This window comes from Corvus brachyrhynchos, unplaced genomic scaffold (assembly GCF_000691975.1).
Source record: "Corvus brachyrhynchos isolate BGI_N302 unplaced genomic scaffold, ASM69197v1 scaffold34, whole genome shotgun sequence".
Lineage (NCBI taxonomy): Eukaryota > Metazoa > Chordata > Aves > Passeriformes > Corvidae > Corvus > Corvus brachyrhynchos.
The window spans coordinates 8,575,875-8,590,892 of NW_008238126.1; the positions used below are offsets into that span (position 1 = coordinate 8,575,875).

General features: G+C 40.3%; 1 protein-coding gene across 1 annotated transcript in view; it reads left to right on the top strand.

Moving 5' to 3' along the window:
* Positions 1-12: 12 nt before the first annotated feature.
* Positions 13-15,018, top strand: part of ATG4C (autophagy related 4C cysteine peptidase) — a 20,009-nt gene continuing 5,003 nt past the window's right edge. The window contains exons 1-10 of the mRNA XM_008633073.2: positions 13-49; positions 191-282; positions 2,496-2,626; positions 3,421-3,504; positions 4,151-4,384; positions 6,772-7,102; positions 8,960-9,030; positions 9,599-9,735; positions 11,935-12,013; positions 12,678-12,754. Coding sequence (XP_008631295.1) covers positions 2,551-2,626; positions 3,421-3,504; positions 4,151-4,384; positions 6,772-7,102; positions 8,960-9,030; positions 9,599-9,735; positions 11,935-12,013; positions 12,678-12,754 — 1,089 coding nt within the window. The 5' untranslated portion in view covers positions 13-49; positions 191-282; positions 2,496-2,550. The remainder of the gene's footprint in view (positions 50-190; positions 283-2,495; positions 2,627-3,420; positions 3,505-4,150; positions 4,385-6,771; positions 7,103-8,959; positions 9,031-9,598; positions 9,736-11,934; positions 12,014-12,677; positions 12,755-15,018) is intronic.

Genomic DNA, 15,018 nt, shown 5'->3' on the forward strand with positions numbered 1-15,018 from the left:
GGTGCCGCCGCGTCCTGTGGGGCCGGGAGCCGCCGAGCCCCTTCCCGCGGTGCGTGTGGGCTCCTGCTTGGTTGCGAGTCCTGCCTGGGCGAAGCGTTCCGCCCTTGCTGCAGGATTAAGGAATAATCTGGTTTTCTTTCCGAGCCGGCTTCAAAGTATCGTTTCTAATTGTCCTCGTATGTGTTTGCAGCTCCTTAAAAATGACCTCCGGCCACTGCTCGCCGTCGTTGTTCCGTGTGGGTTTCGCTGACTGTCGCCGCTGCCGCTCCGGGCTCCTTCAAGGTACAACTGAAAGCCAGGGAAGTCTTAGTTAATAAGAGATAATTTATCTTATAATTATCCCATTGAGGCTTCATTCATCTTTCCCGCTGAGGTCTCACCGGCAGCTCGCGTTGCTTTTCTGCTGTTTATGAAAATAAATGCTGGTTTTGGGGGGTTTGGGGTGTTTTTCCATTCTTGTGAACAAACAGCCGCTTCCCGGCATTGATCCCCCTTGGGGTTTCAATTCCAGCCGTGTCCTGCTGCTCCGTGAGGGAACATCATCCTCGTGACGTGTATCTAAAGAACTTCATAAATGAGGCAACTTCGGGATAAAAACATTAGATTTAGATTTGATAATTTGATACTAAAGCCCGTTGGGCTCGAATCTGTATTCCCTGGGACCTTCTCCTCGTGCTGTTACATTAATTTCCGTGGAGCTCTTACTGATGCTTTCTTGCATTGATGGGAAGAACCTGCGTTTTCCCACTGAAAAAAAAATATACCTGGTTTGCCTTAGCATTCTTGGAAACCCCTTTTGCATCTTTAGCATAATATCAGAGAAGAAATGTATCTGGAGAAAAGATAAATGTGCTGTGGTGTCCATTGTCTTTTAAAAGAAAATGAGCTCCTTTCTCATTTACATAATTTTGTCTTCGGGCCCTTTCAGAACTGTAGAGTTTCTTTCAGTTCTAATTTTAGTCAGAGGAAGCTTTTATAAGAATTAGTTTTTAAGGCAATCAGTGGGTGTCTGTATAAATGGTTGTTGCTGATGGATCATGTTAGGAAAGACAGGACCAAACACAGCTCCTGAAGAAGTTCATCTTACCAGCTTTGCTGTCTAGAGCTGGTGATACACTCAGACTTTCCTTTTTATCCTAAAGAAGAAAGAAGGGGGGGAAAGGCAGGAAGTTAAAAGCCAGCTTGAAATTCTCCTTTTCTTCCTTCCCCAGCTTGACACAAGGCTAATCATAGCAGGGATGTAGACACTTATTATTTTCACTAGAAAAAAGTCAGTCTTCCCTCGTGTTTGTGAATTGGCATTGCTTCTTATTCTGTCAAGAAGCAGATTTTTATGAAATAATACTAGGGAATAGTGGGAAGATGTGCTAGGGGTGGTTTGGGCAGCAGATTGCAGATCCCCAAAAAGTAGATCTGTGTGAGTACCCTCAGGCTCAGATGATGCTGTCACCCTGACTTCTTCACCCTCTCCTTAATTACACTGTCAGTGATTAGGTTTCCTTAAAATATGTTCCCAGTGGAGAGAAGTGACACGGTTTAGTCTTTATCCTGATTTTGATCCCAATTCAGTGGAGAATAGCACACGGAAAGGTAAATACAGTTCTAGATTCTCCTTTTAAAGAAAGGAGGCTTTCTCCTGGCCCAAGTTTTTTAATTAAATGAAGAATTTCACTGTTGCTTACGTCATCAGCTGGTGCTATCAGAACTTAGCTAAAAATGCTGTGAAGGTTTCAGTGATGTCCCACAAGAGCTGCTGTTGAAGCAGGAGCTCTTAACCTTTCACCTGCCTGTGCAAGGGTTTGGGCCACCAAATACCTTCAGGAAAACTTTCTGTGTCAAGTATTTCAAGGTGAACCACTGACAGAATACACGTGGTGGAGGAATAGCAAGCAGCAAGCTTCCTGTTACAAATGGGGCAGCTGGACTATGGAGGAGGTTCTGTCCCATTTTCCCAGATTTCTTAGGAACAGGGATAAAGGTAGTAGATATTTGTGTTGTTACCAGTTCAGGTTGCTTTAAGGTGAAATCTGTCTTATCTTGCAGGACAGAAAAAGCCAGTAAAGATGCATTTCCTTACAAAATTTATAAGGAGTTTTTACAAAATCAGCCTGCACTCTGGTGGATTTTAACACAAAAGGTGCTTTTTGTTTTCTCTTCAGCAGAAAAGAGCAGCATCTTTTTTATTTAGTGAGCTGCATCATAGCTCTCCACCTCACGGCTGATAAAACGAGTGTGCTCATGTGCCAGCACAGGTTTTGTGCTCTAGAGCAGTTTGTGGTGCGAGGCAGAGCTGCTGGAGAACATTATCTTTTATTGAGCTTTGTGTAGTGCTTTTATTGGTGTATATTTGGAATTAAATTATTTTATTACTTATTCATGGGACATGGGATTGCTTCTCAGTGCCTGGTAGTGGGGGGTTCTGTGAGTTTATTGCTGTTTCTGGCCATGTTGGGCTTAAGTGGGGATGCTGAGTGTTTATATTTTGGTTTTTGCAGCAGCAGAACTGAAAGCCTTACAAGACAGCGATGGCTTTTTCTCTAGAATTTGAATATGGAGGCCACAGGGACAGATGAAGTAGAAAAGATCAAATCAAAGTTTATGTCTGCATGGCACAACATGAAATACAGTAAGTGGAACAGGGTGTGATCTGTCTCATTAAAAGGATTGGAATGTTTCTGGTTGACATGAATGGAATCATAACTAATTAATACTAAAAATGCAATATGGCCCTTGCAACAATTTTTTCTTTGATATTATAAATTAGCCCCACTAAAAAAATTCTTTAGCTTTTCATTTTTCCAGATAAATCTTGCATAATTTCATTTTAAATTACTTCTTTTGGAAACAGTAAATATATTATGAAAATTACTCTAGATTTGCATAGGCTTTTAAACGGGGATAATATGGAATCATCTGCACAAAGATTTTTTTTGTTTATAAATGTATTTTTATGGAAAAAAATAGGATGGTGTGTGAGATACATGTTCCACTGAAGAATCTACCCTTGAGTAGGATTTTTTCCACAGTTGAGCAGTAATTTGTTTATGAGCAATCAGATTTTCACGTGTGCCCTTTACTAATCTGTCCTTGATTTTTCTTCTTTCCTTTTAGGACTGAGGTTGCTCAGATTTACCTCCAGGTTTCTGATAAATGTTGTTAATTGTCATAACTGAGCTTTGGAGATGTCTGGAAAGATGAGAAGATACTTCCTTTTCTGCTTTCTTTAAGGCTATCGCATGGTTGAAAGGAAATAGTAGCCATTGCACCCTATATAGGATTTTTTATGAGACCAAACCCCAGTTTTATTACTTTGTTTTTATTCCCCTTTCAAGAGTTACCTTTGGCTTAGCCAGATGCTGTTAGCATTTCCTTTTGGAATACTTCAGTCCCAGATTTGTATTTGTTCTGCATCTGTTCTAGGTTGGGTGTTGAAAACAAAAACTTACTTCAGTAGAAACTCTCCAGTCTTTCTCCTGGGAAAATGTTACCACTTCAAAACTGAGGGTAAGTACAGAGCACTTCACTCATTCCAGTTTTCCTCAGCTGGAGCTCTGGGGAGATATTTTTAATCTTCCAGAAAGAGTGGCATTAACAATTACCAAATGCAAAATGTAAATATGAAAAGGTTATAAAATATTCATGTAAATGTCCACCTCTGATGCAACCGATCCTGACCTGATCTTTTCAGATTTTACACCAAAACCATGTGCTTTCTGTAAATATTTGTGTTGTAATTTGCACTTCATTTACCATCAGCTGGAGATTTTCTTTCTAAAAGCTCCTGATGGAAATAATGGCAATACCTGATCAGGGTCACTACACCAACACCTTCATTATCACTTTCCAGTGTGCAGTCCTTTAAGTCTCTCTATTTGACCATTCACAGTTGGGTGAATTAAGCACTTACTTGCAGGTCAGTGGTTCCACTGGCACAGTGATGTCTGCATTGCTCTTTTGATTTTTCCTTTTTTTTTTAATCTGACACATTTCTGTTATGTTTGTCTTCCATTTTTCCTTTGTTGTATTTGAGGCAATTGTTAGGTTTTGTAAATTTGCCCTGTTTTTCTGATAGATTGTATGTTTGTTGCTTGCTTTCTAATAACAGAAGTGCCATAACAAATTAGAACTTAAACTGTGCTTTGCCTTGCAGAATCTGGGGAGCTCTCTACAGATGGGTCCAATTTTGATAAAATCAACACTGAGATTTCAGGGAACGTTGAGGAGTTCCGCAGAGATTTCATTTCTAGAATCTGGCTGACGTACAGAGAGGAATTCCCTCAGATCAAGGGCTCTGCTTTAACCACAGACTGTGGCTGGGGCTGCACGCTGAGAACGGGGCAGATGCTGCTGGCTCAGGGCCTGATGCTTCATTTCCTTGGGAGAGGTGAGTTACGAGAGGAGATCTCTGTGTTTGCATAAGCACAGGCATTCTGTAGAGACCAAAGTCTTTTTTATCCCAGATCTGAAGGGCCAGCTGGGTTTGGTTGTGGGCTTCTCATTACTGTTGGAATTGTCCCATTGCATCAGAGATTGAGCTGTCCTATCCTTCCATTTCTGAGAACCAAAGTGTGCCCAAGTGAACTTCTGTGGATTTTCCAGTATCCAAGTGTGATCCCTCTGCCTGGGTATTCTTACCCATACACATGCCCAGTTCTTTTGAAATTTGATTGTTTCTTGAACTCAAGATGTGGAAGTGAGTTCCCCAGCCCATAGCTGTGGGCTATGGCAGAAGTGATGTTCTTTTATCAGTTTTAAAGTTGTCCATTATTGAATTTCTTCTGGTCTTAATATATTGAGTTCCTAGAAGGATTCTAATCTAACTTCAATACATCATGCTCTGTGTGGAAACATTCACTATGTCATTTCTTCCCTTCCCCCATGTACTTAGAGAGAAACTTCCCTTTTTTCCTTACCATTGTCTGTCTCAGAGTCCTCCCACAGTCACAGCCAGCTGAAGCTTTAGGAGCTGTGGGACACTCTGCTGTCACAGGCTAAGTGTCCATGTCCTGCAGAGAGGTATTTTAGGTTCTCAGAGTTAAACACCTTTTCTTTCCATCCCATTCCCAATCCCTTTCATAACAATCATCCATTGCTTGGTGTCAGAATGACCCAAGGCACAGGCCTGAAGCCACCCCGGGGGCGTTGAGAGAACACAGTGCATTGTTTCCTCAGCCATTTGTGGGATCCCAGGAATACTTCAGCAGAAGATCCTTCTGAAAGCCTGTTTTGATAACACTTTTCCCTTGCTGTGCAGCTCTGATGTAAGCTGGGAACAAAGTCCCAGCCCAGCTGCACCACAAAGTCTCCATTCCCGGCAGCGTCAGGTCTGAACTGTGGGATTGGCTCACTGAATGTTCCTTTGGCTGTAGATATTTAAGTCATAAAACATTCATTACCCTTTTCAACTAACTGCAGCTATCCAAAAGTGTGTAAATACTTCTGCTGAGAACACAAATCCCTTAAATATCACTTTTCTTATACATACATTTAAAAGAAACTCAAGACCTGCCCAGAAGACTCCCTGTGAGCAGGAGTGTGTAATGGCTCGTTTGGAAGTAACCCCAAACAAAATAGCCCTAGGTTTCTATCTTAAAAATCCATGGTTCCAAAGAATTCCTTGCATGTCCCCCTTGCATCCTAATTTGGAAAGTGATGGGGTGATTCCAGAGTGCTCTTGTTTCTGTGGCAATCCAAATCCACAGAAAGATGGAGTAGGGATGGTCTTTCTGGACTACTTTGCTCCTCACCTGGTCTTCTGACAGCTGGTGAATTATCTTTTGAAAAGCGCTTATGAGGTCTGGACAGCTTTGGAAACACATTTAGGTGTTTACAGGAAGTTTTTCATGGCTGTTTACTCTTTTCCCAGAGATGTTTTCATTCTGCTTTAATGGTGTTGTTTCTGTTAGGAAGCAAAACTTGCCTGAAGTTTCTAGGTGAGGTATTTACACTTCCACTGCCATGTGGAATGTTCCAGATATTGCTGAATGATGTTGTGAATGAGTTTTGATTTTAAATATGAAGTTTTATTTTGAAATGCCTGTGCTTGAGACGCTGACTGAAACGTGAAGCTGAGAGTCCAGAACAGCAAGGCCTCTGAGGATGTTACACTGAGCTGGGTCTGTGTTGGGAGTACTTGTTGGAATTGTGGGAGAATTCCAGGCATTGTCCCTGGACCTGCTGACCCCCATTCTGTAGGAGGAATGCTGTGTGGGATGCATCATCCATGGGGAAACATTCAGCTGGAAAAGCAGACTGAAGATATTGTGCTGAATGATATTTAAACAAGTTTGCCTTGTAATCTAAAAGAATTAATTACTTTAGTGAATTAAAAAATCCTGCCTGTTTCTTTGCTGATCTACTTAGCCATTTTTCCAGGGAGAAATGTTTGCTTTTACATCAGTAATTCCTCAGGTCTGCCTTTTTTTTTAATAACTGAAAAATAAGAAGAATTAAGAGCTTTTGAAACTCCTTGTTTGACACAGATAAAAGGGTTTTGGATAGTACTGAAGTAATGTTCATGTATTTAATATGTAAGGGAGCTCTAACCTGTGATCAGGTGTATCTTGTTTATTCAGCTGACTGGGATGGTCACCAGAAGATCAAAGCAAATCCTACTGTACTGGAATTCTTTGTTGACCTGTTAACAGTGACATGTAAAATACACAGTGTTGCTCTAAGGAGCATGGGGCACAAAGGGAAGTGCTTTGCTTATTATGCCATAAAGTTAATTAATATTAAGGTTAAAATGGATTTTCCCCTTTCCTGCTGCAGCCTGGGTGTGGCCAGATGCATTGGACATGGACAGCTCTGACTTGGAGTCCTGGACCAGCAGCACCGTGAGGAAGCTCACGGCCTCCTTCGAGGCATCGCTCACGGCCGAGAGGGACCCCAAGATCCTGCCCCAGCCCCAGCGCGGCCCAGCGAGGAGGAGCTGGGATGTCACCGAGATGAGGAATGAAGTTTATCACAGGAAAATCATCTCCTGGTTTGGTGACTCCCCAGTGGCAGCCTTTGGGCTGCACCAGCTGATAGAATACGGGAAGAAGTCCGGGAAGATCGCGGGGGATTGGTACGGGCCCGCCGTGGTCGCACACATCTTGAGGTAAAACACTTTCAGTTCTCTGTTCCTTTCCTGTGTTACATCACAGAGAAGCATTTCTGAGTGTCCTGAGATTACTTCAGCCTAATTGAGCAGCAAACTGTTCATTGTTAGCTTTGTAAAACACCCATATCAGGAGCAATTCCAGAGCTTTTTCACAGGCAGGAAGGGAAATAGCATCAGGTGCAAGAACCAAACGCTGAGCTTTTGTCAATCTTATTTCAGGAAAAAAGACAACATTCCTGTTTTCTTGTAGGATCCCAAGTATCTCTCCCAAACCTTTTAAGTAGAGCTGCATTTAATGAAATGTTCTAAAAACTAACCACTCTTTCAACCTTGGAACATGCATAACATTAGAGATTTTTTTTTTTAATACTGTAACCTGGGGGCTGTAATGTACTGATAGTGTAATGAAATGTCAGAGCTAAAATTGATGTTTTCAGCATTTCTTTGCACACATGAAATTCTTGTGAAACTGTAAATGTATGGGACTATTAATATTATAATTATATCCCAGTAAAAGTAAAGGGTCTGTGACATTCAGCATGGTTAAAAAAAAAAGTCGAAAGTCAAATTTCCCCATGCTGTGAGCCTTGATATCCAATTCTTTGAATGTTTTTGGGGTCTTTTTGTAGTCTTATATGTTTATTTATTTAGTGGATTCCAGTTCACCTATAAACTGAATCACTAGTAAATCGTTTAGGCAGCAGAAGGCAAAGTTCATGCACTTATATATTTTTATATATATATAAATAGAAGATTTTGATATTTAATGTAAATGTTCCATTAATCTGAAGTGCAGCTGTACTGGAATAATCAGCTGTGCATCCATGCAGATGCAAACAGGGATGTAGGAGTTTAGTATTATTAACGGGGTTTATTCTACTTTTTTCTGATGGTGGAAGCTGTCAGAATTCTTTTTGCTTGCTTTAATAAATTCTCTATTAAATTATTTGTCTTCCTAATGGGAGCAGGGGGGATTTGGTGCAGAGTTACACTCCCCACAACCCCAGGGGTCATTTCCAGCCTGGCAGAGGTTTCCTTTCCTGGCTCTTTCTCTCTTACAGCAGCACTAACAATGTACAGCTCCCTCATAACTTGGGAATGACTGTATTAAACCATTCCTCAAAATATAGTGGGGAATAAAGGGATAGTGGCCCTTTAATGCAGGTGTGTGTTGAACTCAAAGGCAAATCCTCAATTTTGAACAGTTTCCTTTCTTTACAAATATTGCCCCTGGTTGATGACCATGGTTCTGACTATCAACATTTATTTTCTTTTTACTTTTAAGTCTGTTAGTCTTAGTCTTTTGAGGAGAGTCTAATACTGTAATTATATTTTTGAAAGTTTTGGTGAAACTTTGCAGCTTTTTATTTCCAGGTGCTAATTTGTGGCTTGTTATATGAACTAAGGTCAAATAAAGAGATCTGATGGGTTGAAAATAGTATTTTTGTCAGCAAACTTAGCCTTTATCTTCAATATACATGACAGAAAATCGTTAGAAAGAAATAAAGTAGTCAATATGCGTTTAATTGTAAGTTAATTTGGGATTTGGGGCCTTTTTGTGGTTTTCATTTTTTCTTCTAAATAGCCAGACATTGTCATTTTGGCTTGGGAAAAACATGGTGCCATACAGGCTGGATCTGAGTGTCCAGTGTTTAAAAACAAATAAAAAATCCCCACCCCACCACCTGCATTTACCAGGAAGGGAAGGTGTCTTGAATTAAACAAAATAACCCCTCCTCAGAAATCCCAAACAATTAAAATCAACCTGTTTGTTAAAAACCAAAATAATTTGTTTGTTTATTGTTCATTTTTTTAAATGAAAGATAAGTTAAATAGTTTTGTGTTTGTACTTAGAAAAGCTGTTGAAGAAGCAAGAGACCCTGAGCTGCAAGGAGTAACAGTCTATGTTGCTCAGGATTGTACAGGTAACTGTGATTTTGTCGATTTTTGCAAACATTTTAGATGCTTTTTCTGCCTTTCAGTTAGCACTTGACAATAGAGCTTTAAAGGAAAAAAAGTCCCTCTGAAATGGATCCACAAAATTGAGAATATGTAGACAAAGGGGTTCTTGATATGTGCAGATTGTGCATTGCTTGCTTGGTATCTTACAGTGGAATTCCAAATCACCAAATCAATTATTGCCTCTTCTCCTTTTACATGGAGATGTTTCTGTTAGTTGGAGGCTTTCAAGTTTTAAATATTCCTTTCAGAAATTTATTTGCAGCAATAAATATTTATTGGCTTTCTCCTAACCTACCCCTTCTGCATTTCCTTGGCACTGCGACTCAGCAGCAGCAATTCCCATCCCACAGAATGTTGCTGGGAGTGAGGAGGCAGAGCACTGGTTCTGAGTCACCTGGGTTGTGTTTTAGGAGGACAGCAAGGTTTGGAAGGGCTGCAGTTTCAGTTTGTCACGCTGTGATGCCACGTTGGAGGTGTGTCTCCAAAAACTAGAGGTTATATTTGAAATTTTAATATTCCTGTATCTCTCAGTCTACAGCTCAGATGTTATTGACAGACAGTGTTCTTTTATGGATTCTGGGAAAGCAGGCACAAAAGCTGTAATTATATTGGTTCCTGTGAGACTCGGTGGAGAGAGAACAAACACAGACTACTTGGAGTTTGTAAAGGTATGAAATGAGAGTTCAATCATTTTTCAAAGAGTAGCACAAGGGGATATGAAAAGCGACTTCACGAGGGTAATTCTCCCCATTAAACGTGTGGTGGGGATTTTACAGTTGAAGGTTGTAAAGTTTGACTTTACAGATTTTAAATTTCCCTATTACAAGATCAGACATAATTGCAGAGCACATGATGTCCCTTGGTAAAGCAGTGATAACTGTCCTGCTCCTCCAGCAGCCACCTGAAAAGACATTAATGCAGTGGCTCAAATTACAAATGGTAATTTAATATAGCAGGACTCTAATAGCATATGTAACTAAGGATCAGGCAGCATTTTAAAATATAAATACACCCCTTCCCTTACTCTGTTCCTTATTTTCTTAAATAAGAAAATGGTTCAAATGGTTTAAAGTTGTTGCTTGTCTCTTCTTCCCATTTTCTTTTGTCTCTTTGTTCCCATGCAATTATTTGATACCTTTAGTCATTACTTAATTGTTTTTTCCCTGTCTGGATAATGTTTCTGAGGACAGTGATGCAGGAGTAGCAAGCAGTTACCCATATAAAAATGAGCTGGAAAAAAGGAAAACTCAAGGAGAAAGCAGAGGGGGGAAGGTCTGTGCTGTGTTTTTTTTCAGCAGAGGTTCTGCAGACACCTGAGGATGTGCTGTAATCCTGCCTCTCACTCCTTTTAGGGCAGAGCTTGTTCTCTTAGCCCTGCTGCTTTTATTTCATTTTCCATGCTCCTCTTTATCTGTCTTTAAAGTTTGGGTTCATTTTTAGTTACCCCAGTGCAGTAGCATGAACCAAAGCTGAGAGTCTGTAATGTGACTTATTTTTGTGGCTGGCTGTTCACTGCAACATTTCAGGGAAACATTTTGATTTTTACTGGCATGGGGAGACAGACTGGTGAAGGCTTTAAAGTGGTGGACTTAAATTGTTGTTCTTCCCTGATTATTTTCCTTGTATTTTCAGACAGTTGGTTTGGGAAAGTTTTAGTTTTCAGCTGGCTCCACTGTGTGATTCCTGCTGCTCCCTTCCCAAGGCTGTTCCTGCCCTTTGCAGCCTGATGGAGGCTGTGATAAGAGGGCTTTCAATTGCCTGAATCAGTCACTCCAGTGTCTGCCTGACTGTTCTCAAGAAGTGACCACATTTCTTGGAGTCTGGCTTTAAGTTAAAAATGCAGATTTTAGAATGTAGCACAAGAGGTAATTTCTACAAAGGATTTTATATTTATGGGTGAAAATTGATAAATTTTTTATAATTCACTTTTACAAGAAGCTTGCCATAGATTAAACAGTTATCCATTACTCTGAGGAGCTTTACTCCCTCTCTGTTCTGCCCTCCTTGGCTCTTGGAGCCTTTGCCTCTGATCTCCCTGAATGTTCTGTGATGCTCAGAGCATTTTCTAAGGAAACCTTCTCGTTTGTATTTAAAATAAGTTTGCTAAGGAAACCTTCTCATGTATTTTAAATGAGCATCGCTTCCTTAACCTGTATAAACCTTGCTGGATTTGACTTTGTGGCATCTCAGGGGAGGTTTTTGAGTGACTTTATCCTTGTCTAAGCAGGGAAAATTTTATCTTGAGGAGCCTTGGTATTAGTAGTATGACAATATCAATCATTTTGTTGAGAGAAAAGTTCCCTACTTACACTTAGTAATGTCCCTTTCCCAGAAGTTCTGCCCAGATGGTTCTGGTTCCTCTGCCCTCCCAGGCAGCCTCCAGGGCATTTAGGGGGCCTGTCAGTTGTGTGTCTCTCCTCCCTGGATTTGGGGCAACTCTTTTTAGAGCTGGACCTTGTAATTCGTTGTACTTCAACTGGCATTTCTCCCCAAGATGTAGAAGCTGACGCTCTGGCCAGACTTGTCCATTTAAGTGCAAAAAGAAGAGAGTCCCCAAGGGCACAGAATGTAAATGTGTATGGAGGCTGGAAATCTCAATACTTTGGGATATTTGGACTATGGAACTGGTGCTCAATTTGCGGCGTGATGTTTTGCCTCCTCCCCAAAAACATGTGTGGGTATCTCATGGGAAGGGAGGACTTTCTCTGGAATAGCTGCTGGTGTGGGTTCACTTTGGTCAAGCCCCAGGAAGTCATGGAGTCAGTCTTTAAAAAAAACCAAAACCATTTGCCTAAAAGAGCAAATATATTAATTCAGTTTAATACTTTGGTTAACGCTGTCCTAATGATTTCCTGTTCTTGTTTCAGGGAATTTTAAGCCTGGAGTACTGTGTTGGCATTATTGGTGGCAAACCCAAGCAGTCCTATTACTTTGCTGGATTCCAAGGTTAGTATTTTAATGTGTTATGTCTCCTCAATATTTTTTTCCCTCAGAGTTAGGAAGTTAATATCGAAGCAGTGGGAAATAGCGTGATTAAAATAGCAAAATGAGTACCTTATTAATTCATCACATCTCCCCAAGTCCAGCCATTTGTCATTTACCCCACGGAGTAATTGGATTCTGTAAAATGTACATTTAATTTCCCTTGTTGCATAAACAAGGCATAATTTATCTGTTTCACCAAACTTGAGGAGCGTTTGCTGTTCCTGCCTGGCAGTTCTTATTTAGGTATTTACTCTCTCCTGCTTTAAGTGGTGTTAGTTGATGCCTAAATGACAAGCAATATATTCTTGCTGTCAGGATGAAGCAGGGCGATACATTTTTCATATGCAAACTCCAGAATATAATTGTGTGTTTGTAAAAGTAATTTTATCACCAAAAATTAAATGACAGTTTCATCACTTTATAAAAATTCTGCTTATACAAGCATATTTGATTATGCAAAAGTTAATCTGTCCTGCAAAAACCTGTGCTTCAGTCAATGAGTATCAGCCTGGCAAGCAGTTACTCACTGGCTTTTTTTCCAGCTGTTCTGCATAGAAATTGGATTGTAAGCAGTGTAATAATAAGGTGTTTTTTGAATTACTTGTCTTCTGTTTTGTCCTTGCAGATGACAGTTTGATTTACATGGATCCTCATTACTGCCAATCTTTTGTAGATGTCAGCATAAAGGATTTCCCTCTTGAGGTACTATGGATATAGACCTGGCACTGTTTTCTTCCCATATGAATCAAACACTAATTATTTAGAGATGTTCTAGCTAGCTGCAGCTTTATGGTTTTACAGTTACATGTTATTTATCAATGTCCTGCCCTTCTTTATAGGCCTATAATCAACAAAAATGACCAGAGGTTAAATTTCAATATGGGGGTTTAATTTTTACTTCATTAATCTTCATCTGTTTTCTTTTTAATGATCATAAAATCTCCAGAATAGATGATCACTTTATTTAAGTAATTTTTCATCAAAGAAAATAGATGATATTTGTAGATCTTAAACCTGTTTGGAATTGGGGTTGATAAGTTTGTCTTTTTGGTCATTTAATTTTTTTTTTTTAATTCAAATTGCAACCAACATCAGGGAGAGAATTCCTGTTGTATTCAATAGTAGGAGCCTGGAAATATGTGGAGCTAAAGGAGAATATATGGAGCTAAAGGAGCTGATTAGAGAACTCATTTTACAGGTACCCTGGGAAAACATTATCAGCTGCAAGGAAGTGCTCAGTGGCCTCAGTTACTCACAGTCACATCCTCAGGGCCACCCACAAAAACTCCTTGGTCTTGTGCCCAACTTCCACAGGAACTTCCAGCAGCTCTTGGTTCAGTAGGAACAGCCTGGGGGTGCTTCAGGACAGAGCTGGAGCAAAATACCATCAAATAGTGTTTAGGAAAACTACTTATATAAATATATATCTACACATATATCATCTCAAAGGACCTACACAGGGCTGATGTCAAGTCCTTCAAGCAAACCCTTCATATTTTTCATTATTTAACAAAATGCTTGAATTAGCATGTTACATAATGCAGAAGTGGAAGATTCTCTAGGAAATGAGAAGGTTCTGAATGAAGCAAAAGAACACAGCAGCAAAATGTGTCAGCAAACATCCTACCCAGGCAGTTTGGTTGTATTTAGAGATGCCTTTAGGTTTGCCCCGTTGAGATATTTGAAGGAAGAGTTGGTGAGTGCCAGCTCTGCCTGGGATGATTACCCAGATCCTTCCCCTTTATCCTAATAACTGTGTTTTGCTCCAGTGCCTCTGCAGATTTTACAGTTTGGGAAAAACCAGACAAAAGGTGGGAAGAGCACAAAGCAGCAGAGCTGAAGTGACTTCCTGAAGGTCCTGCCGTGGTGCAGTGGCCAAGCTACAAAAAATACACCTCTTTTTGGGTTCTGTTCCTATGACTCAGCCTCCAAATTGTGCTGCAGACTGGCATTAATCTGAATTTCCAAATAATCCCAAGGTTTTAAGCTGTGTTTGGAAGGTATGCAAGCTGCCAGCTTGGCTTGATCGCATCCTAATGCTTTCCTGCACACCGAAAATAGATTGCAATTTAATGCTTGGTGCATTTAATAGTATTATATCTTTGTCCAGAAATGTCAAAAGTAAACAGAAATTGCTTTCTTAGTGTGGATAGTTGCTTGTTAGATTTATCTGTGGGGAGTATTTTCAAAATTGACAAATTGTCCAGAATAAGCTGGAAATCAATCCACTCTGTATTGGCTTCCAGCATCCATTTGTTTGGAGGAGTGGGAAAAAAAAATCCTCCCCACTTCTCTCTCTTTGTTGTGCAGTGATTTGTGTAGCATTAAACCTCCTGCCCTGCCAGTGCAGCACGACTGGAGGGACAGGGTTGGTGCTGGAATGGGATGTGGAAGAGGCAGGGTTTGATTTATGCGTTTGATGACTCAGGAATTAATATTAAAAATACAATTGCTGTTTATGAAATACGAACAGTGAGGAGAAAAAGCAGTGACTGAAATGAATCTTGCAGGAATAGCCCTAATCATCTTTGCAGATATTTTTTAGCAGAGTTTTTACAGAAATACCTCTCGGGTTTGTAATCACCAGGAAAGAACAATGTATTTTATTATGTAAAACTGCTGCAGGGATGGTTACACTCGGATTTGGGAACCAGTGCTGTCTTCTGTGGGTTGATTTTTGTGATTGGCAAAAAAAGGGATTTAATAGAGGGAGGATGATGGGTCATCCTCTGCGTTAGAGGCAGAATAGAGGGGACTGGATCCCTTTGAGAGCAAGCGAGGAAATAATTGCACTTATTGGACAATGAGCTTCACCAAAACTGCAGTTCCTGTAATAAATAACCACAGAATCGGGGTAGATGGGATATACTTATTTTTCCTCTGATAAACTGAGTGAGGAGCGTGGGGAGGGGGGTTTTGTGTTTGTTTTCTCTTACAGCAGGGCTGCTGAAAGTATCAGAGCACAG